The 21,721-nt window shown below is 39.7% G+C and overlaps 7 protein-coding genes across 8 annotated transcripts; 2 read left to right on the top strand and 5 right to left on the bottom strand.

Moving 5' to 3' along the window:
- Positions 1-11,164: 11,164 nt before the first annotated feature.
- Positions 11,165-12,203, bottom strand: LOC130430019 (histone H2B-like). The gene has a single exon (XM_056758902.1). It carries the CDS (start codon positions 12,058-12,060, stop codon positions 11,686-11,688), a length of 375 nt encoding a protein of 124 aa, XP_056614880.1. The 5' UTR covers positions 12,061-12,203; the 3' UTR covers positions 11,165-11,685.
- Positions 12,204-12,727: 524 nt separating this feature from the next.
- LOC130429737 (histone H4) lies at positions 12,728-13,039 on the bottom strand. Its single transcript, XM_056758472.1, has one exon. The coding sequence runs from the start codon at positions 13,037-13,039 to the stop codon at positions 12,728-12,730; it is 312 nt and encodes a 103-aa protein (XP_056614450.1).
- An 882-nt stretch (positions 13,040-13,921) lies between these two features.
- On the bottom strand, positions 13,922-14,419 carry LOC130429735 (histone H3-like). Its single transcript, XM_056758470.1, has one exon. It carries the CDS (start codon positions 14,417-14,419, stop codon positions 14,009-14,011), a length of 411 nt encoding a protein of 136 aa, XP_056614448.1. The 3' UTR covers positions 13,922-14,008.
- Positions 14,420-15,003: 584 nt separating this feature from the next.
- Positions 15,004-15,497, bottom strand: LOC130429736 (histone H2A-like). The gene has a single exon (XM_056758471.1). It carries the CDS (start codon positions 15,495-15,497, stop codon positions 15,111-15,113), a length of 387 nt encoding a protein of 128 aa, XP_056614449.1. The 3' UTR covers positions 15,004-15,110.
- Positions 15,498-16,140: 643 nt separating this feature from the next.
- LOC130430291 (histone H1-like) lies at positions 16,141-16,791 on the bottom strand. Of its 2 annotated transcripts, XM_056759335.1 has the most exons (2): positions 16,432-16,791; positions 16,141-16,365 (listed from the first exon to the last, which is right to left on the bottom strand). In XM_056759335.1, the coding sequence occupies exons 1-2, from the start codon at positions 16,789-16,791 to the stop codon at positions 16,141-16,143; spliced, it is 585 nt and encodes a 194-aa protein (XP_056615313.1). The 2 variants fall into 2 exon arrangements, with proteins under 2 accessions (XP_056615313.1, XP_056615312.1); XM_056759334.1 differs by having other exon boundaries at positions 16,141-16,791.
- A 2,852-nt stretch (positions 16,792-19,643) lies between these two features.
- On the top strand, positions 19,644-20,030 carry LOC130429912 (histone H2A-like). Its single transcript, XM_056758759.1, has one exon. The coding sequence runs from the start codon at positions 19,644-19,646 to the stop codon at positions 20,028-20,030; it is 387 nt and encodes a 128-aa protein (XP_056614737.1).
- A 797-nt stretch (positions 20,031-20,827) lies between these two features.
- On the top strand, positions 20,828-21,145 carry LOC130430548 (histone H4). Its single transcript, XM_056759682.1, has one exon. The coding sequence runs from the start codon at positions 20,834-20,836 to the stop codon at positions 21,143-21,145; it is 312 nt and encodes a 103-aa protein (XP_056615660.1). The 5' UTR covers positions 20,828-20,833.
- Positions 21,146-21,721: the final 576 nt, after the last annotated feature.

Below are 21,721 nucleotides of genomic sequence, written 5' to 3'. Positions count from 1 at the left end.
ATTGCAGATTATAAACATAGTGTTTTCTCCTGTAATCACAGAAGGTATGACCTACTTCTTAAAACACCTTATTGTGGAACATCATAGTCTTTTTAAAGAGTTATATCCACAGAGGAATTTGATTCCAAAACACCACTACATGTTACATTATCCACGTTGCATACGCAAAATTGGTCCATTAATCCATGTATGGACCATGCGATTCGAGGCTAAACACAAGTTATTTAAAAACAGTGCAAAAAATTTCAAAAACATCACAAAGTCTCTCGCGTTAAAACATCATTATGCAATTGCGTATCACTGGGAAACTTTGCCCTTTAGAAATGTTGAATATGGGCCCCTAAAAACTTTAGAAGTCGATGATGTACCATACAGAGGCATTTTTCTTGAAAAGTATCCAAATTCGGATCGTGACATCACAGTAACTTCATGGTTAAGACATTCTGGAACTGAATATCATATTGATCTACTGGTTTGCACTAAAATGGAGAAGGACCTACCGATTTTTAGCAAAATTATTGATATTGTTCTAATAGATGACCAAAATATTTTAGTGACTAAGGACTTCGAAACTGTTGGTTTTGTTGAGCATCTTCATGTTTACCATGTTAGAGAACATAATGTTTTCGGTCTGTTAAGAGTAGAGGATATTCCATTTTTCAGACCATTTGATATACAAGCATCATATGGGTTTGACGAACCGCATTTGTATATTGTTCCAATTCATTGTTTTGTTCATGAAGATGTTTAGTCTTGAACTTTATTTGAATGTAAAATGTAATCGCAAATTCAACCCAATTGAATTGACATGTGTCTGGTTTTACATGTTAAAAAAAGTAATGTTCATTTTATAATGGTATGGTCTCGCATGCGATGTTTAAAAAGAATACTTGAGAATGTTTTTACAAAAGAACTTCGCTTTACCAACATGTAAATTCTATTTTGTATTGATGTATATTACAGTTTATATTGCAATCTTATATATATACTGTTTCTTTACTGATCTTGCACTTACTTCTGATGTGTCAAAAAACAGAGAAGTTATGCTTTCAAATGTTTTGAATGGAAAATTGCAATGTGTTGAATACATGTCTTGGATTTCTGAAATGATCCATGTTCTTTAAAACAAACTTTAAAAAATTCATATATCAGGAATAAAAAAACATTTCTATATATGTTTGTTTCATCATTGTGTATAAATTAGTTCAGAAAAATTCATACATTCTAATTAATTAAAATTAATAATTCATATGTAGTCATTCATATTAACACATTGCTGGTGTCTATTTAATCTTACGAGGGTGTACATTTTAACACTAGTGGGAAAAGATAACACTGAGGCAGGATATACATACACTTCTGTTGGGTGTAGAAATAAACTCTTACCGTGTACAAATCTATTCTGTGAGTAATGTACATATTTAACACTTTCAAAAGTGTTATTTTAACTCCAAAACGGAGGGAGTCATATGTACATTTTTTGAGTGTTGAATTTGACTCAATTTGAGTAAAATGTACACTGCTGTTTTTGCTGTGAGTACAACAATTATTTATGGAGTTCATGGTGCATTAACTAATGTTAAAAGGTACAATGTTTGATGTAGTAAATACTGATTAAATGATGTAGAAGTATTACAGATTCATTAGATTCATAGTAGATTCAACACAAACTGACAGATTTTGCACTGCGACTTTTTCTTGTTTTCCCGTAAAAATGTTGAGAAATTCTTAAATAAAGATGCATCTTCCTAATGAGCAAAATGTCAGTGTACGCCACACTGCAAAAATGACTTTCTTACTTAGTCTTTCAACTGACTTAAGAAAATAAGTCTTTTTTTAAGAAAAAAATATAAAATTTCAGTGAATTTGTGCCAAACAAGCAAAACAATCTGTCAATGGTATAAGAAAAATAATCTGGTATTTAAGGTTTAATTTATTCTTAGTCCCTCAATTCAAGATTTGTTTGCTGGTTTTAAGCACAAATTGACTGAGATTTCATATTTCAGTTAAAAGACTAAAGTCATTTGTTGCTGTGTGGTGTACACAGTGACACAACAGTGACCTGGAGAGTGCAGTCACACCAAAACATGAAGATGAAGAGAAACAGAAAGTGTGTTCAGTTTTCTGACCGATCACGTCACAGTCGTTGTGTTTCACGCTGTCATTTTCATCATTTGAGAGAAACTTTAAAATATTGCAGCAAACCTCTTATGCATTTAAAGAGAATTAAAGAGAACAACAGTTACAAAGTCAAGCAGAATCTTTAGAAAAATATATCAAATTTATTGAAACATTGTTTAGATGATAAGCAAACTGTAAGATATATGCATCAAGTTCAACCACCAACAGCTTTGTATGACTTCACTAAGACAAATGACAAATACAGTTATGATTCACTGCACAACACTACACTCTAGTGGTGACTCAAAGAACTGCATCCCAATATTTCCCCACATGAGTTATGAGCACACAATTTTTGATTCACACACAGTATAAATTGTCTTGCTCCACGCTCCGTACATTCAACACAGGGTCATTCTAACCTCATCATATAAACTCTAAAACTAACACAGCAATTCATTAAATTAGATAATCATTAAAATACAACAATTCCCCATTTTCAACGTTTGTCAGAGCTTGTCTGGACAGCAAGTCTGCTCCCACATTCATATGCCCCGCGATGTGAATTGCTCTGAGGGACAGAAATTTGAGATGGTGATGGTGGTCTAGTGGGTTAAACCACTGAACTGGTAAATCAAAGGTTGCTGGTTTGATCCCAGCAGCCACCACCAGAGTGTCCTTGAGCAAGACAGTTTACTCCATGTTGCTCCAGGGGGATTGTCCCTGTAATAAGTGCACTGTAAGTCGCTTTGGATAAAAGCGTCTGCCAAATGACTAAATGTAAATGTAAATATGCCCTCCGCCCAGGGCAGAATCTGCTGGACCAATTTGTTCAAGTGGCCTGACCGCAGTCCGCCCTGGTGGTTTATGTACGAGACTACTGAAGTGTTGTCCACCCGCACTAGGACGTGGTAGCCTCGCAACTGCCGGAGGAAGTATTTCAGGGCCCGAAATACAGCCATCATTTCGAGGCAATTGATGTGCCAATCGAGAAGATGACCTCTCCAGATCCCTTGGGCTGGACGGCCATTTAAGACCGCACCCCAACCCGTGAGGGATGCGTCTGTCGTTAGCATCTTGCAACGACAACACGGAACGAGAGTGGGACCTAAAGTCAGAAACCGAGGTCTGAACCACAAAGAAAGAGTGCGAAGCCCCTGGCGCGTCACCCTTATATGCCTCTGGGGGTTGGCCCTTGGATGAAACCCCCTGGCTCTGAGCCACAACTGAAACGGTCTCATATGCAGGAGGCCCAGAGGTATCACTGTGGAAGCCGCCGCCATGAGACCTAGAACTCTATGAAAGTAATGATTTGTCACTTTCTGGCCTAACCTGATGCTCCTCAGGGTGTTTTGTACGGACTCGACACGTGCCGGAGACAAATGTGCCTGCATTTCGATCGAGTCCCATATGACCCCGAGATACGTTGTATTTTGAGTAGGGGAAAGAACGCTCTTTTTGACGTTGAGTCTCAACCCTAGAGCTTTGAGATGAGCTAGGACGACATCCCGATGTCGAAGTGCTAGCTCTCGAGACTGAGGTAAAATCAGCCAGTCGTCTATGTAATTCAAAATGCGGATGCCCTGGAGTTGCAAAGGAGCCAGAGCTGCATCCATGCATTTTGTGTATGTGCGGGGTGACAAGGCTAGGCCGAATGGAAGAACCCGATACTGGTAAGCTTCGCCCCCAGAACTCTGAAATCAAAAACATCACAGAGTTCACACTCTCCCTCAAGTCCCTGGGTGGGATGGTCAGCCCCCAAGCATTCAAAGCAGAACTCATGCTTGTCGAAATCGGAGATGATCCTCTCACAAGGAGGATCACATCTCCGATCTGAGTCAGTCATGGTTTGGTTTAGTTTTCCTTATTCTTACACTAGGCTAAGTAACTCAGAGAGTGCTTGGTCACTAGTGTAAGAATCTAGGTAATATCTTCTCTTTTTTTTCTATATTTGTTTGTAATAATAACAGAGAGGGAGACTTCTCCATCACAACACACGCACACACAAAGAGGTCCTTGAAGACAAAATAACCTGATGACGCGTCCGCATTCACGCGTATTTATAATCGGCAGGTGCAGGTGTAATTAGTCACGTCACCTGCCGAGGTTATTTAAAGCCAAAATAATTTTTGCCGTGTTTGACACACGTGCTTCACAACCGGTCGAACAAAGACTGTTCTCCCATAGCGTTTGAAACGCAGCATCGAGTGTAGCTTTTGATAGGGAACTGCGATACACAAATAAGAATTGAAAAGCACCCTTGTGTGCAAAAGAAAACCCAGAAGTGCACAAAGCGCCAGACAATACTCTGAAACATCATTGGTCAGCTACAACCACATAACACATTCTCATTGGCTAATCCACTGCCCAAGAAATCAAGATACCTTGGCTCAGATATATTAACAGTTATGTGTTAATGTTATTTGTAAGGGATACTCAATTCTCCTGGAACAGTGCAAGCGTGAATGTGAATGTGTCAAAAATATTCAAACTACTTATTATTTTCCAGTGTTATAACTTCATAATTAAAGCATACGTGAATAATTTTGCATGATTATGAATAAGAGGCATATTTAACTGTAATAATTGTCATGTTACTGGAAAGGATAAAAACTCATTATTTGGTCATTTGGGTTCGGCGGTAGTAGTGTAGTACACCACCTTTTTTGGTAGGACTACACCACTGCAGTGCACATATTGATATAATCTGTGACAGAGTTAATGTGTTTATTAATGTGTGTGTCTGCTGCATCATGGGTAATCTGTTGATCTGTGGTTTGGAAGAAGTGTGAAGATGACCTCACTCATGTCCTGCTTTTGTGTGTGTGTGGAGACAGAAGAAGAACGGAGGTGTGATCAGCTTTAATGAAGGCTGTGCGTCTGCTTTGCTCGGGCAGGAAAGTCTTGTGTTGAATGAAGAGAAAATCTTCATCATGTTAGTCCTGTTAAAGTCTCTGACAACAAAAGTCATAACTGAGCACTGTGTCCAATTATTTTAAGACAACAGAAGTATTTTACAAATATCACCATTAAACTACAGAATGTGTTCTAGTCTGTTATTGTGTCATGACTCAGTCGATGTGAAAAGAGGAAATGAGAAACACAGGAAGAGTTACAAATGTTCTCATCAAGAACTATAAGTAGATGATGAGAAGAGACTCAGTAAGAGAAACACAACATGACTGAGAAGAGTGATATATGTCTGCTGGGACTGATCCTTCTCTCTTCACTATTCACAGGTAAACTATACAACACATTTATTTCATCAGATTTCATTTCATTACTCTCACTGACATTCTGACAAACATGTTCAGTTTCATCTCATGTCACATTTATCATAGAGTTCATGTGTCTTATTCTCACGTTCAAAAGTCTGATGTCAAGAGTCAATAGTCTCTTTCACACATACAGCCTTTACTGGTAAATTGCAAGAAAATTGCAGTTAACAGATCATGTGTGAACAGGACCTTTAGGGTAAATCGTACTTCCATTTTTCAGATATAAAATCATACCGTCACCATATTTTCAAACATAGCTACGGTTGAACGTCCGCTTGATGACATCATATTACTGGCTGTGTGAACGCTGTCTTACTCTTAATTTAACAGAATGCCATTGCTTGTGTGAACAGGACATTACCTGAATGACTTTACCAACTAATTTACCAGCATTTCTGAGTGAAAAGGGATAAAGGAACTAGATCACATGATTTACTGTCAAATCTTCTGATTTATGTGATATTAAAATAAGAAAAATGTATCTGTCATTGAGAGATAAATATTGAACAGTTTGAATATATTGTGATGTATTAATATGAATGATGTCATCTGCTGTTTCAGGTGTGAGTGAAGCAGAAGTGACTCATGTGTTCATCAGTTCTGGTGAAAGTGTGTCTCTGTCCTGTAATGATGCTCTTCATCAATGCTCCTCAACTACATGGAACTACAGTAATTATACAACATCATCTGAAGAAGTGTTTACTGGAGGAATAAATAAGAATAACACAGAGAGATCTGAGAGACTGAGTCTGACATCTGACTGCTCTCTCAACATCTATAAAACAACACAACATGATGGTGGACGTTACACCTGCAGACAATATGTGAATGGACATCAACATGGACCTGATTCACGTGTTTATCTACATGTTCTTCATGGTCAGTGTTTCTCTTCATTTATATGAACACATGTTTAACTTCAGATCACAGTTCTCTTTATCTCTTGTGTTTTCACTGAAACTCATGAGTACTGAGAGTGTGTTGTGTGATTTGTGTTTCAGTGTCTTCATCATCATCATCATCATCATCACAGACTGAGATAAGAGCAAACACATCTGTCACTCTCTCCTGTCGGCTGTTTACATATGACTGTGATCATGTGTTCAGTTATGATGGATTTCAGCTGGTGTGGATGAATCAGACTGATGTTGATCTACAGACAGACTCCAGATATCAGATTAGATCAGATAAACTCTGTCTCATCTCTCTGACTACAACACTCGTGAATGAAGACGACAACACAGAGTTGAGATGTGTGTTCAAACACAAGAATGACATCAAGACCTCAGTCACATATACTGTCAGATTTACAGGTAAGACATCACTCTGACAGGAGTGTCCTGAACTCAAAGTGACTTCAGTCATTAAACTCTGTACTGATGATGAAGAAATGACATAAACATGAAATATGATTGTGATGTTCTACAGTATGATGTCTCTGAACATTCATCATCTTCTACAGATTCAAACAAGATTCTAGTGACCACCACAAACCCTGAGAGATTCTCAACTCTTAACGCACCAGAAACTACACAACAACAAGGTACATCATCGGCGTTTGTGTGTGTGTGTGTGTGTGTGTGTTTCCACATTATGACTCATCTAAACTAAACTATGTTTTTTACAGCATCAACTACAACATCAATAATAATAAGAGGTATGAAGTGTTGATTGTGATCCATGTGTCCTGTTACATAAGTACATGAGTGAAACTCTCACTGAACTCATCTTGTGTTTGTTTCTCATGTGTAGTGTTTGAGAGTTTGATGGATTTAATGGTGTTCTTGTGTCTTCTAGTGATTCTAGTGATTGTTGAGGTGTCAGTGTTTGCTGCTCCTACTGTCATTCTTCTTCAGATCATCTGTGCAGGAAGAGCGTGTGAGTTTTCATCATCATCATCATCATCATCATCATCATCATCATCATTCACCTGAAACAATCCAGAAAACAAACAGCAGAACTTCATCACTTTTATTGACTTTTATCTTCTCAGAAAACAGAAGAAGGACTCAGAACGCTCATCCAGAAGACACAGTGATGTCAGCAGTTTAGGAATAAAATCCTCTTTATGAATAAATTACAGACGAGCTTTATTTGATCAGATTTTATACATATTTGCGTGATTTTTTTAGTAGAAACCAGAATCTTTGCTGATTTGATTCCTTCACTGAGGTTTATATTATTCGGTTAAGTTACCTTTCCTTTAGTTTTGATTTCAGCTGTATTTGTTCATTTGTATATTTTGATGTGTTTAGTGATATGTGGTAAATGTAATGTATGTTTGGTTGTCCACTCTTGTTAAGAATGGGCCCATCTTTTTCTTTATAATGTATTTGTTTGTTCGTTTGTGACCCTGGATGACAAAACGTTAAGTAGCACGGGAACATTTTTAGTAAAAGACAAAAATACATTGTATGGGTCAAAATTATTGACAGTAAAGATTATGTTCCATGCAGATATTTTGTACATTTCCTACCTTAAATGTATAAATGTATATTTTTCTTGTTTTCCAGTAAAAATGTCTAAACATTCTAAAAATCAAGATGCATTTTCTTGATAAGTGAATTAACCTAAGAAAACAAGTTTTTTTTTTAATATTTTTTTTTTAAAATTTCAGTGAATTTTTGCTTAAAACAAGCAAAAATCTGAGAGTGCAAAAACCTAAATATTGAGAAAATTGCCTGTGAAGTTGTTAATGAGAGACACTGTGTACTGCAAAAAAATAACTTTCTCACTTAGTCTTTGTTCTTGTTTCTCAGTGAAAATGTCAACAAATAAACTTGAATCAAGATGCATTTTCTTGATGAGCAAAATTACCGATGAAAATAAGTCTTGTTTTTAGTAAAAAAAATATGAATTTTCAGTGAATGTTTGTTTAAAACAAGCAAAAAAAAATATGCCAATGGGGTAAGAAAAGTAATCTTGAATTAAGGTTTACATTTTAGTTAATCACTCAATTCAAGATTATTTTTCTTACCCCATTGGCAGAGAATCCTGAGTTTTAAACGGTTGTATCTCAGTCAGATATTGTTCTATTCTAACAACTCATACATCAATAGAAATCTTATTTATTCAGATTTCAGAATATACTACATCTGTGATTTCACAACACTAAAACCAAAACTGACAGCACAAACTCAGCAGGATCTGGTGGTTCACAGTGTCAAGTGTTAAGCAGAATTAGGACAGATGACAGAGACTAAGCTCTTGTCCCCATAAGTTTAAAATGACAGGCAGGACATCAGTCTTAGAACAATGTCAGTACAAATCAGTACAAAGGTGTTGAGAAGATATTGATACTTAATGAGGTCAACAGGATATCTAGACTTGCACCACTTCCTCTCCACAGCCCTTAGCTTGATCTGATGGTGAGATAGTCTCAGACAGACAGGGGCAAGAGGGTGTTATACGTGCAGGCCTAGATGTGAGAGGGCAGACATTATTAAGACAGGATGTTAAAGTTATACAAGACTATCTGGTACACTGGTGCTGGTTGAGGAGAGACCCCCCCTCATGTGATTTTAAAGCGCTTTCGGTGTACAGCAATACACAATAATGCGCTATATAAATGCCACATCAGAGACGATGTTGAGGCAGGCGACAGACACATGTTCAGCAACACCAGCAATACTGAAGAAGATATTTGCTTGTTTGGAAAACAGAGGATGAATATGTTTGGAGTTATTTTTGTGCCAGTAAAAATGAAAGTAAACAATTCTGTATTTACTCAACGTTGGCTTGTTGTCACAGAGGGAAGAGCCTGAAAGTGTGAGTCCCACCCTGCGTTAGAGTTAGTGTAACCGGAACGCTCCGCACCGCTCTCAGCGGGCCTCGAACCGGGTTGGTCCTGCATGGGAGTCGGGCGCTCTAGCGAGGAGGTTAAAGACCGCAGTCTCTAGCATCTGTCCCTAGAGCGTCCTTGAGGCCGGGGATGAGGTTTACATACTGCACAGCTCTTCACTAGCTTGCCTCTGTTACATTAGCAACCCTGCTAATACTAACTAAATAAGAAAGTGATTTAAGTACAAGCACTACATAAAAAAAAAAAAAAGAAAACTACATGCAGATCTGTCTCTAATCACTGCACTGTCTTCAGTCAATCAAAAACTCACTAGCCAATGAGAGTGAAGTGGCCATAAGTCCTCCACACACATCTGAAAGAGCAAATAACAAATCTAGCAGCGAAGTCATGAAGGATCAGTCTAGAGTAGACCAACATTTAACTAAAGTAAACATTTAACTGAACGACTGCCTCCACAAGCTCCTCATAGGCGGAACAGAAGATGTGTGTGACTGGTCTACATCCCCTGAATCCATTCCCACCACATCTCATCTACCTCCTCAAAGCTAGAGGAGTGAAACACAGAAGCACAAACACTCACTCCTGTGAGAGACATGAGTCTAACCTAACACAAACCTTTCTGTCAAAGTCACCTGACATTATCAACATGGTTTAGTTCTGACACAGTTTAACTCTGAGTTCTTGACATATTTTATTACTGTTTTATAAACTATAGCGAATAAACTGTGATCGTATGAAACATGTTGAAGGTGTCTGAATACCTTTTGGTTTGACGTATATTTCTAATAAATGAGCACAAGAAAACTGAACATAATACAATTAAATACGTTTTGGTCTATGAAGAGACATCACTTCTCCATTTGTCAAATATTATTGCTTGTGGTTTAACAGAAATTCAACAATGTTGTCTCTCGAGAACATGCATCATCTTTTGTCACCACATAATTCATTCATTTGTTGTGTTGTGTTATTGTTATACCTCAGAAGACCAGCAGAGGTCAGTGGTGGTGTGTGTTGTTGTGTAATGCATTGTTAAGAGAGATTGATATACACTCACTACCATTCTTTTTCTCCTACTATGACAGGCTATTGTGAAGTGGCTATGTTTTAAAATATGAATCATGTATGTTGTAATTCTTAATATAAGAAATATTATTGTCAATATATTTTTACACATTAAGTCCCATATCTTATCACGTGTACATCAATATATTAAAAAGTATTTTATTGATTATGAAATTGCATATATTGGGACAATAACACTCACCTTAAGGATTATTAGGAACACCTGTTCAATATCTCATTAATGCAATTATGGTGGTGGTGTAATGGTGTGGGGGATGTTTTCTTGGCACACTTTAGGCCCCTTAGGACCAATTGGGCATCATTTAAATGCCACGGCCTACCTGAGCATTGTTTCTGACCATATCCATCCCTCTATGACCACCATGTACCCATCCTCTGATGGCTAAGCAGGATAATGCACCATGTCACAAAGCTCCAATCATTTCAAATTGGTTTCTTGAACATGACAATGAGTTCACTGTACTAAAATGGCCCCCACAGTCACCAGATCTCAACCCAATAGAGCATCTTTGTGATGTGGTGGAACGGGAGCTTCGTACATCCCACAAATCTCCATCAACTGCAAGATTCTATCCTATCAATATGGGCCAACATTTCTAAAGAATGCTTTCAGCACCTTGTTGAATCAATGCCATGTAGAATTAAGGCAGTTCTGAAGGCGAAAGGGGGTCAAACACACTATTAGTATGGTGACCTTATAATCCTCTACGTGAGTGTATAATCAGTGTCAGCTGAAGATCTTGCACACCTCATTATTTTGCCATATTTCAGTATGTTCAATACAGTTTTAACCTACACACTTTCGAGTACAAGATACAAGAAAATCTTCTGCTTTCCTCTAATTTAAAACTCATATAAAGACTGAAGTTTACTGGTGTCTGAAGTCTATCATCAGATGTTTAGTGAAGTTGTCATTCAGTTGCTCATCAAGTTTATAACATAAAATAACATGTTTAGTTTATTTGAAGTTGAGCAATTGTTTGTCTATTTATCAGTGGTATCTATATTTCAAGACATCTTCAAACCATCTTTAAATTAAATACATATCAAGATTATATGCAAGTTAGAAAACTGTATACACTTTTCCATCTAAAGAATTCTTATTGTGTTTTACTGGAGTAAGTTTTACATTAGTGCCCATAATGAACCCAAATTAATTTTAATATTTTTAATAACTTTGTCACACAAATTAAATCATCCTGAAAATCAAAAATGGCTGTTTTATCTAAGAGAAAACAATCAAATGTAAACATTTGACATTAATCAAATCGTAATTTAAATCACAACAATGATGAAAAAAATACAACTCACAACTTTACAAACATGAGAATCTCTTTTAAAGGATTAAGTGAGTGGCTCTTAAAAGAGCCTTTGTGTGCGGCGGATGAAAGCGGCGCTTTACTTGGAGCTGGTGTACTTGGTGACGGCTTTGGTGCCCTCGGACACGGCGTGTTTGGCGAGTTCACCGGGCAGCAGCAGACGCACGGCGGTCTGGATCTCTCTCGACGTGATGGTGGAGCGCTTGTTGTAGTGCGCGAGACGAGACGACTCACCGGCGATGCGCTCGAAGATGTCGTTGACGAAAGAGTTCATGATGCCCATCGCCTTGGAAGAGATGCCGGTGTCGGGGTGGACCTGCTTGAGCACTTTGTACACGTAGATGGCGTAACTCTCCTTTCTGGACTTTCTGCGCTTCTTTCCTCCCTTAACGGCGGTCTTGGTGACGGCCTTCTTAGAGCCCTTCTTGGGCGCGGGTTTGGCTGGTTCAGGCATGATGCTTCTTCACAGATGAGAAAATGCTGAATGTTGAAGAGTCTCGTCGCTGTGGTATTTATTCACTCTCACGTGCAAATGTTTAGTGTAACGGACGCGTGCTCTGATTGGGTATCATCGCTTGCCAAATCCCATAAAATGTGTTTATTGGTCAGCTCATAGTCTGACGGGTCGGATAGAGAGCCAATGAAAGTGTTTCCCGCCCACAGCTCGTGTTTGAAGGTGACCCTCCCACAAGTGATTCAGTTTCCTTTGTTTGCTCTTCCCGCTCTTTATCGAATTTGAATAAAAATAAAACGTTTATTTCTGTATTAACTCTACACTAGAACAGAATTACGTCATCGTGTCATCAAAGTCACTTAAAGATTTCGAGCATTAAATCATTTCACCCTTTTATGATTTATTCAGCAGCTTTGGGCGTGTTTACGTTTATATAGTTGATATGATGGAGTTTCTTCTTCGAGCGAGAGAAGAGTTTAACACAACAGATTAATCTCATCAGTTAATAAAGAACGAGATCTCAGAAACAAAACCGGGATAATAAAACGTGACTTTATCGGCATTTCGTTTGATGATAGAACTTCTGAAATTCATCTCCTCGAGTGAGACAGTGGGTGGCTCTTAAAAGAGCCGTTGTGTTCAATGTTTTACTTCAGAATAAACGCGTTTAACCTCCGAAGCCGTACAGAGTGCGTCCCTGTCGTTTCAGCGCGTACACGACGTCCATGGCGGTGACGGTCTTTCTCTTGGCGTGCTCGGTGTAGGTGACGGCATCACGGATGACATTTTCCAGAAACACCTTCAACACACCGCGAGTCTCCTCGTAGATGAGACCGGAAATACGCTTAACACCACCGCGGCGAGCAAGACGACGGATAGCGGGTTTGGTGATGCCCTGGATGTTATCGCGCAACACTTTACGATGACGCTTCGCGCCTCCTTTTCCGAGTCCCTTTCCGCCTTTACCTCTTCCAGACATGATGCAATGTTAGCTAAGGGTAAGGTTTATCAATAGGGGGACCTGTGAGCGGAGGGCTTAAACATGTGCTTATAGGACCTAGTAGAAACAGGGGCACGAGGGCGGGACCAACCCACGTCATTTACACGTTTTTCTTATCGCCTCTGCCCTCACAAAGCTCTCAGTAAATCTCTTTACGGTGTAACTTACATAAAGCACGATGTTTAAGATTTAATAAGAAACTAAACAATGCACTTTAAGTGATAGTTCACCCAATAAAATTATGTCATCAACTATTCAGCCTTATGATATTTCAAACCTGTTTAAATGACTTTGTTCTGACGAACACAGGTAAAGATATTTGTAAGAATGTTAGAAATTTTAAATTCTGTGACATCATTGACTGCCACAATAGGAACAATTAAATGGTAGTCAAAGATGCACTAAAGGGTTTGTTTTCCTAAATACTTCACAATATCTCACTCTGTGTTCGACAGAAATATTTTTAATACTATGGTAGTGGATGATGTCACAGAACTGAAAATTGCAAATATTCATATCAGAACAAGGAAAATTATAGGATTTTCCTTTTTTAGTGAACTAACCTCTAACCTCTTATCTAAACTGATTTCAGAAAATAATAGATTAGTTAGAAATGATAGACGACCAATAGCCATAATTTTGCCTCGTTTTTATTTACTACCAAAATGAGTATTACAAGTGTGTTTGAGGAAGAACATGTGATCAGACGCTCTTAAGTGGAATGATTTAGCGCAGACTGAATAAAGACACACGGGTATCTCTGCGGTTTAAAGAGACTGATAAGATAATGATCATTCTTAATATTGAGCAATCAAGTTTACCACAATATTATTAATCATTGTGTCACCTTGCGTTATTATTTATGTTTGTAAAAAACGGTGGAAATCGTGTCGTTCAGTTGATGTGTTGGCTCTTAAAAGAGCCGTTGAGTTGTTATTAAAGCGGGACTTAAGCGCGCTCTCCGCGGATGCGGCGGGCCAGCTGAATGTCTTTGGGCATGATGGTGACCCTCTTAGCGTGGATGGCGCACAGGTTTGTGTCCTCGAACAGACCGACCAGATAAGCCTCGCTGGACTCCTGCAGAGCCATGACGGCGGAGCTCTGGAAGCGCAGATCCGTCTTGAAGTCCTGAGCGATCTCTCTCACCAGGCGCTGGAAAGGCAGTTTGCGGATGAGCAGCTCGGTGGACTTCTGGTAGCGGCGGATCTCTCTCAAAGCCACGGTGCCGGGCCTGTAACGATGAGGCTTCTTCACTCCGCCGGTGGCGGGAGCGCTCTTACGGGCGGCTTTGGTGGCGAGCTGCTTCCTCGGGGCTTTGCCACCGGTGGACTTACGAGCGGTCTGCTTGGTTCTTGCCATTGCTGCTGAATCTTCTGTGTTCAGTACGGAGTGTGTCTGTGGATGCGGTGTGCCTGGTTTTAAAGGCTAAAACGCGCAGCACGTCAAGGGCACGGAGAGACTCGATTGGCTGATGTGTGACGTCCTCTCGAGACACTGAGCCAATGGCGGCGCGATATGCGTTCAAATGATACTGGCGGGACATTGCGTTTAAATCTCGCGTCACGGACACAAGACAAGATAATCATATAATTTCTCTTCATCTCTTTATTTAATACTCGTGTATTATTCCTCTGATCAGACATCTGCACGTTGCTATTTAACAAAGTTCACATATAAAGGTCTTCACATACAAATCAAATTAAAATAATCCTTTATGTTAAATCACAAGCGCAGCAACAAAGTTTTAAGGACAGAAGCGCTCCGCTTTCCCACGCGTTTCTTAACTTAAACCCGTTAAAACAAGACGCTTTACAATTATTATTTTACTCTGATAATCCGTCAAAGGCACGAGTAAACAGATATATTGTAGAACATTTGGGGCAGTGGTCTCACATACTGATCTGGAGAATGTGAGTTCATTTATAGCAGGTCTGTGATAATGCATTAATATACAAACTCGATGGATTAAAACAGAAACCTCGTCGCTCTCTCAGTGATAATGTGGGTGGCTCTTAAAAGAGCCTTTGGTTTGAAACGAACAGTCCTCCGTTTACTTTGCCTTAGCGGGTTTGTCGGTCTTCTTGGGCAGTAACACCGCCTGGATGTTGGGCAACACACCGCCCTGAGCGATGGTCACGCCGCCCAGAAGTCTGTTCAACTCCTCGTCGTTACGCACGGCCAGCTGTAGATGGCGGGGAATGATTCGACTCTTCTTGTTGTCCCGAGCGGCGTTTCCGGCCAACTCCAGGATCTCAGCGGTGAGATACTCGAGGACAGCGGCGAGATAGACTGGAGCTCCGGCACCGACGCGATGTGCGTAGTTACCTTTGCGAAGTAGCCTGTGAACACGGCCGACGGGAAACTGAAGACCCGCTCTGGATGACCGAGTCTTAGCTTTCGCTCTTGATTTACCGCCGGTTTTACCTCTTCCACTCATTGTTACTTAAGATATAAAATCCTCACGATTATAAAAACACGAAGGAAATATGAGATGGAGTTTGTGGTTTTCAGCATTTATACGTGCCTATCGTTCGCTTATTGGTTCGATTCTGTGAAAAGTTCAAACCAATCACTGAACTTCCCTCCAAAAACCAAAGCCCGCCCAATTCTTAACATCTTTCTGGATTGTTTCAGTTTTTGATCACGTGATCTTTCACTACATTAAATCTTATATCTGCGGTCTTTTCAGACACGTCTATAGGAAACAACAGTATGAACAAAAGCAAACATTTATACTGACAACATAACTTCAGATGTTGCGCCGATAATGAATTAAATGCTCTGACGATCATATCTTGTGTTCTTAATTTGAACCAGATTTATCAGCATATTCATTTATAAAGAGTTTTCCTGTAGCTCAGTGGTAAGAGTAAGGTTGTGGGTTCGAGCCCAGATATCTATGTATAAATGTAAAGGATAATGCAAAGTAAGTAGCTTTTGATAAAAGCGTCTGCCAAATAAATAGATTTAAATGTGACAACACAACCATAATATCAACATATCACTGAAACACAACTCTTTAGTGGGCTGGTGGTGGCTCTTAAAAGAGCCTTTTGTAATAGAAAGTCTGGAGAAGTAATTTACTTCTTTTTCGGGGCGGCCCTTTTAGGCTTCGCTGCTTTGGGCTTTGTCGTCTTGGGTTTTGCAGCCTTGACCTTCTTGGGGCTTTTAGCTGCTTTCTTCGGACTCTTTGCTGCTTTCTTGGGGGCCGCTGGCTTCTTCGCCTTCTTGGGGCTCTTCGTTGCCTTTTTAGCGGCGGTGGCGGCAGGTTTCTTGGCCTTCTTGGGAGATTTCTTTGCGGCGGTCTTCTTTGCCGCCGCGGTCTTCGGCTTCTTGGCAGCAGCAGCAGCAGCAGCAGCGGGCTTTTTCACGGCGGGCTTCTTTGCTTTAGGAGCGGCTTTCTTCGCTGGCTTCTTAGTCTCGACTTGTTTTTTGTTGAGTTTGAAAGATCCTGAAGCACCGGTTCCTTTGGTCTGGACCAGTGTGCCTTTAGTCACGAGGCTCTTGATGGCGAGCTTGACGCGGGAGTTGTTTTTCTCCACATCGTATCCGCCGGCGGTGAGAGCTTTCTTCAGGGCGGCCAGAGACACACCGTTTCTCTCCTTGGAGGTCGTCACGGCTTTAACGATGAGATCAATCGCGCCTGGACCCGCTGTCTTGGCTTTGGCTGCAGATTTCTTCTTGGGCGCTTTCGCCGGCGGGGCTGCTGGAGCTGGAGCGGTTTCTGCCATTTCTGAGGTAAAGAGCCTTCGGTCACAGTCTATAGTTGATCAGTAATGCGGAAGGACTGAGCGGCTCTGCGATCTTAAACACTACGTGAGAACCATATAGACTCAGCTCGTCCTGTCAGTGTCTGCGCGCCTCTGTGAGCCGCAAACTCTTGTGTTTTCTCCTGCGACATTTCGAGTAAATATCAGAGTTTTAAAATCATTTGACGGAGTGAAAACAGCGTGAACACAGAGCAGAGATCCAGAGCTTTATTCAGAGACTAAACTACACGACAGTAAAGGCTTTATTATTTCACTGTTACATTAAAAACACGACCAGCATCGATCTCTGGAGAAAAGCATGAATTTCATGTGATTTGTTTGTGTAAACATTGATGAAACATTAAACATGTTTTCTGTTTATTTAACATACATGTAATAAATGACTTGAGTTAAGTTAATGTCATTCAGGGACTTGTAAAGTGTTTCATACAGAAGTTGTTTTGATCAGATTGAAACACACGAACACTCTCGAGGTATTTGTGTGAATGACACAACGCTGTTTGTGTTACTGATGTGTAAATGTTTTATATTCAGACTGACGAAACGTAAAAACGGAAAATAAATATGGATTAAATATAATAAAAACTAAATATTTTTGTCCAGTATTGACATGTTGTATTTATCTATTTCTTTTTTCTTACAGACAACCAAGTTTGCTGCAGTCAGTCTTGGGTTCTGAATGATTGAAACGTTAAAGCAGTTATTATTATTACTTTTATTTAGTGTTTTATCTTCTGTAAATTATTATTTTTTTGTTTTGCAGACATATTGAACACAAGTACTTTTTATTGTTTTTATTGAGTCTCTCTGTAACAAAAAAAGAAGAAAACTGTGAATCTGTCCAGGATGTCTTTGGCATATGTACATAAACTGACTTGTTTTAAAGATTTATCTTTTATTAATTAAACTGCTTTATTCAGTCACTATACACTACCAGTCAAACGTGTTTGAATACTTGAATGAAATGTTTCTCGTGGTCTTAAAAATGATTTAATCTGAAGGTGCTTAAATGTCTCAAACTAAACACATTAATTTAAATTTCTTCATTATCAACTAATATATCTGTGTATATACATATAAAAACGTTTTTGATATGGATGACTTTGACTAAATGATGCAAAAGAGCAACCATTAAGAGCTCACATGAGAACTTGTTTAGTGTTGTTTGAAAAGAATCTTCTAGGTTAAACGTCAAGCAGTTGATGATAAAATTAATTTCTGCAAATATCAGGCAAACAATGACTACATTGAAGATGTATATAACAGGTTCATAGCAGATACTTAACATTTTTTATTTGATTGTTTCGATTTTTTCAGTCACAACATGTTCAGTCGTCAGTTGCCTTTTTCTAAATGTGGATAAAATATGAATAAATGAGCGATTAAGTGTTTGAAAACTTTTGACCAGTAGTGTAAATTGCTTTTTATAAAATGTGCTTACATTTAATCATTTAACAGACACTTTTACAATGAGGTAAACAATAGAAGCAATTGAAACAACATCAGGACAAAGAGCATATGTGCAGTAAAACTGGTCTCAGGGCCGGCCCTAGGATTTTGGGGGCCCTAAACTGAATCATATCTGACAATGTCAAATTAACAACACATTATTATCCCTTTACAGCTTTCCTGTAGCTCAGTGGTTAGAGCATGGTTCTTGCAACACTGAGATCATGGGTTCAGTCCCAAGGATTGCACGCTTAACCTTTTCTTGATCCTTTATTTTCTACTCTTCTTTCGTCTTCTTCTTTCCTCTTCTTCCTCTTCTCTGCACCAGACAGATATTGCCGCCTTAAATTTTTAATCTTTGCACAGTTTAAAGCTAACGCACATGATGAATGACAATGACACAACGAGCAAGTAAAGGGGTCCCCTAGTGGCCATGGAGGCCCCATGCAACTGCCTATATCGCTTATTAGGTAGGGCCGGCACTGCTCATAGCCTAACACAAAGATAAGATTGTTTTTTTGATTGAAAGAGTAGAAAAGAGACAGAAGTCAGAACTGATGGGTCAGCTGTTGACAGATGAGATATGTTTTCAGATGATTTTTAAAGATGGACACAGAATCTGATGATCTTGTAGCAGCGGGCAGATCATTACACAAATGTGGAACAGATCCAGAGGAAGTATGTGAGAGAGATTTTTTACCTTCTTGTAATGACATCACAAGACGTGGTTCATTTGCAGAGTGGAGGGATCTGACGGGTACATAAGTCTGTATGAGCGAGTGAAGATATGGAGCTGCAGAACCAGTGGTGGTCTTGTAGGCCGAGAGCAGAGCTTTGAGTTTGATGAGAGCGACTACAGGAGTCAATGTAACTGAATGAAGAGATGAGTGACGTGTGACATTAGATTGAATTTCCTCTTTAATGTGTGTTAATACAAAACGCATGTATTACAATTTCTTTATTGTCATGACAAATATTGTACATTTGAATTGGTAAAGAACACAATTTATATTACCCTATTCAATAAGCTTCACTTCCTTCATCTCTATATCTGCCTCTAGACTGCATAAGTGTAAAAATGTGACAGAGTTAATTAAACTTTAAATGATAATCAGGAAATAATTGATTTAATGAGAAAGAGAGTTTAAGTTTTCTCATTATATCAAAACTGTTGCGCGTCACACAGCATCTGTGAGGAGAAAGAGGGGGTTGGGCTTTGAGTTTGGAGGGAAGTTTACTGATTGGTTTAAAGTTTTACTGACTCCAACCAATAGTCGACAGGTAGAGGGGTTCAAATAGTGAGAACTGCAGCGCATAGGTTTCATCTTTCTTTTTGACAAAGTAAAATACCACAGCTGAAGAAAATGAGCGGCAGAGGCAAAACCGGCGGCAAAGCCAGAGCTAAGGCCAAGACTCGCTCCTCTAGAGCAGGACTTCAGTTCCCCGTGGGCCGCGTCCACAGGCTCCTCCGTAAAGGCAATTATGCGCATCGTGTGGGTGCTGGCGCCCCAGTGTATCTGGCCGCCGTGCTCGAGTATCTGACCGCTGAGATCCTCGAGTTGGCCGGAAACGCCGCTCGAGACAACAAGAAGACTCGCATCATCCCCCGTCACCTGCAGCTGGCGGTGCGCAACGACGAGGAGCTGAACAAGCTTCTGGGAAGAGTGACCATCGCTCAGGGCGGCGTTCTGCCCAACATCCAGGCCGTGCTGCTGCCTAAGAAGACCGAGAAGCCCGCCAAGACCAAGTAAACGGGCGACAGTTCGTTTCAAACCAAAGGCTCTTTTAAGAGCCACCCACTTCACCTATAAAAGAACAATGCGATTCCTGTGTCTCCCTGCCGGTTAATTACAGATTAAAACTGCACATTCAGCTTTCAATTCATAAACCTGTATTGGATTATTACTGGTCTGAAGCAACTAATCGAGTCTAATGTTCAGTTAAACCGCTGAAGAATATTTGTAGTCTCCAGAGTCATGTATAATCGGCTCTCATATATAGAAGTTGAGCGCTTGTGTCAGTAAACGTGTTCATGCTGCACTTATGATGAGATGTGAAGAAATGTTATTTTGAATTGAAGGCGATAATCTTTTTATCGTGACGTTACTGCGTTGATCTGCAAAAGTTGCAAATTTCTGTTCAGATAAAATGACACGAGTATAAAATAAAGAAGTCAGGAGAAATATTTATAGTTCAATTTTATTCTGTTTCTCATAAAATCTTAAAAGTCACGCTTCTTTGTACATTAGATTATGTTGTACTCGTCTAGAATAGAACAACGCCGAGGTCATGGGTTCGATCTCAGGGGATTAAACACTCAGAAACAAATGTATAAGATAATGTGATGTACGTCACTGTGGATAAAATCATCTGCTAAATGCATAAATGTATATTTAATGATTTACTGAAGGAGCGGTGAGGAAAATAAAAAAGTGACATGCCACTAGCACCGCCCTCGCACGCGTGTGTTTCAAATAGGTCCTGTAGGTAAATACAAAACGTATCCGCTGTCCTTTTTGAAAGCATAACGTTTGTATCTGTACTCTCGTGCATCATGTCTGGAAGAGGAAAAGGCGGAAAGGGACTCGGAAAAGGAGGCGCGAAGCGTCATCGTAAAGTTTTGCGTGATAACATCCAGGGCATCACCAAGCCTGCCATCCGTCGTCTCGCTCGACGCGGCGGAGTGAAACGTATCTCCGGTCTCATCTACGAGGAGACTCGTGGTGTGTTGAAGGTGTTTCTGGAGAACGTTATCCGTGACGCCGTCACCTACACCGAGCACGCCAAGAGAAAGACCGTCACCGCCATGGACGTCGTGTACGCGCTCAAGCGACAGGGACGCACTCTGTACGGCTTCGGAGGTTAAACGCGTTTATTCTGAAGTTAAACATTGAACACAACGGCTCTTTTAAGAGCCACCCACTGTCTCACTCGAAGAGTTGAATTTCATAAAATAAATCAAAATTGACGAGAAATCGGAACTTTTAGAATTTATGTTACACACTTCTCTAGCTCGAATAAGAAACACAGTCATCATGGCGTAACTATAAACGTCAGCACGTGCAATGTATCGTGAATAACGTGTAATTGAGTGAAATGCTTTCTGAACGGAATCTTTGATGGACTGTGAAGACACGATGACGTACTTTCACTTTAAAACAAGACTTATGAAACCCAACGGCTCTTCTAAAAGCCACTTTATCACTCGATGAGTTGAACTTAAGAAGTTATATCATATCAAACGAAATGTTATGAATGTCACGTTTTATTATCCCGGATGCGTTTTGGAGAACCTCAGTTGATGAGATTAATCTGTTGTGTTACACACTTCTGGTGCTCGAAAAAGAAACACAATCATCATCGCCTAACTATGTAAACGTAAACACGCCCAAAGTTTGTGAATAAAGCATAAAAGGGTGAAATGCTTTTGTATGAACTCTTT

Source organism: Triplophysa dalaica, chromosome 10 (genome assembly GCF_015846415.1).
Source record: "Triplophysa dalaica isolate WHDGS20190420 chromosome 10, ASM1584641v1, whole genome shotgun sequence".
NCBI lineage: Eukaryota > Metazoa > Chordata > Actinopteri > Cypriniformes > Nemacheilidae > Triplophysa > Triplophysa dalaica.
The sequence above is the reverse complement of the archived record's forward strand: the minus strand, read 5'-3'. Positions and strand labels throughout refer to the sequence as shown.

What these genes read in the sequence shown, in the direction of transcription:
- LOC130429735 (XM_056758470.1), bottom strand. Translation starts at nt 14,419, where the DNA reads ATGGCAAGAACCAAGCAGACCGCTCGTAAGTCCACCGGTGGCAAAGCC.
- LOC130429912 (XM_056758759.1), top strand. Translation starts at nt 19,644, where the DNA reads ATGAGCGGCAGAGGCAAAACCGGCGGCAAAGCCAGAGCTAAGGCCAAG.
- LOC130430548 (XM_056759682.1), top strand. Translation starts at nt 20,834, where the DNA reads ATGTCTGGAAGAGGAAAAGGCGGAAAGGGACTCGGAAAAGGAGGCGCG.
- LOC130430291 (XM_056759334.1), bottom strand. Translation starts at nt 16,791, where the DNA reads ATGGCAGAAACCGCTCCAGCTCCAGCAGCCCCGCCGGCGAAAGCGCCC.
- LOC130429737 (XM_056758472.1), bottom strand. Translation starts at nt 13,039, where the DNA reads ATGTCTGGAAGAGGTAAAGGCGGAAAGGGACTCGGAAAAGGAGGCGCG.
- LOC130429736 (XM_056758471.1), bottom strand. Translation starts at nt 15,497, where the DNA reads ATGAGTGGAAGAGGTAAAACCGGCGGTAAATCAAGAGCGAAAGCTAAG.
- LOC130430019 (XM_056758902.1), bottom strand. Translation starts at nt 12,060, where the DNA reads ATGCCTGAACCAGCCAAACCCGCGCCCAAGAAGGGCTCTAAGAAGGCC.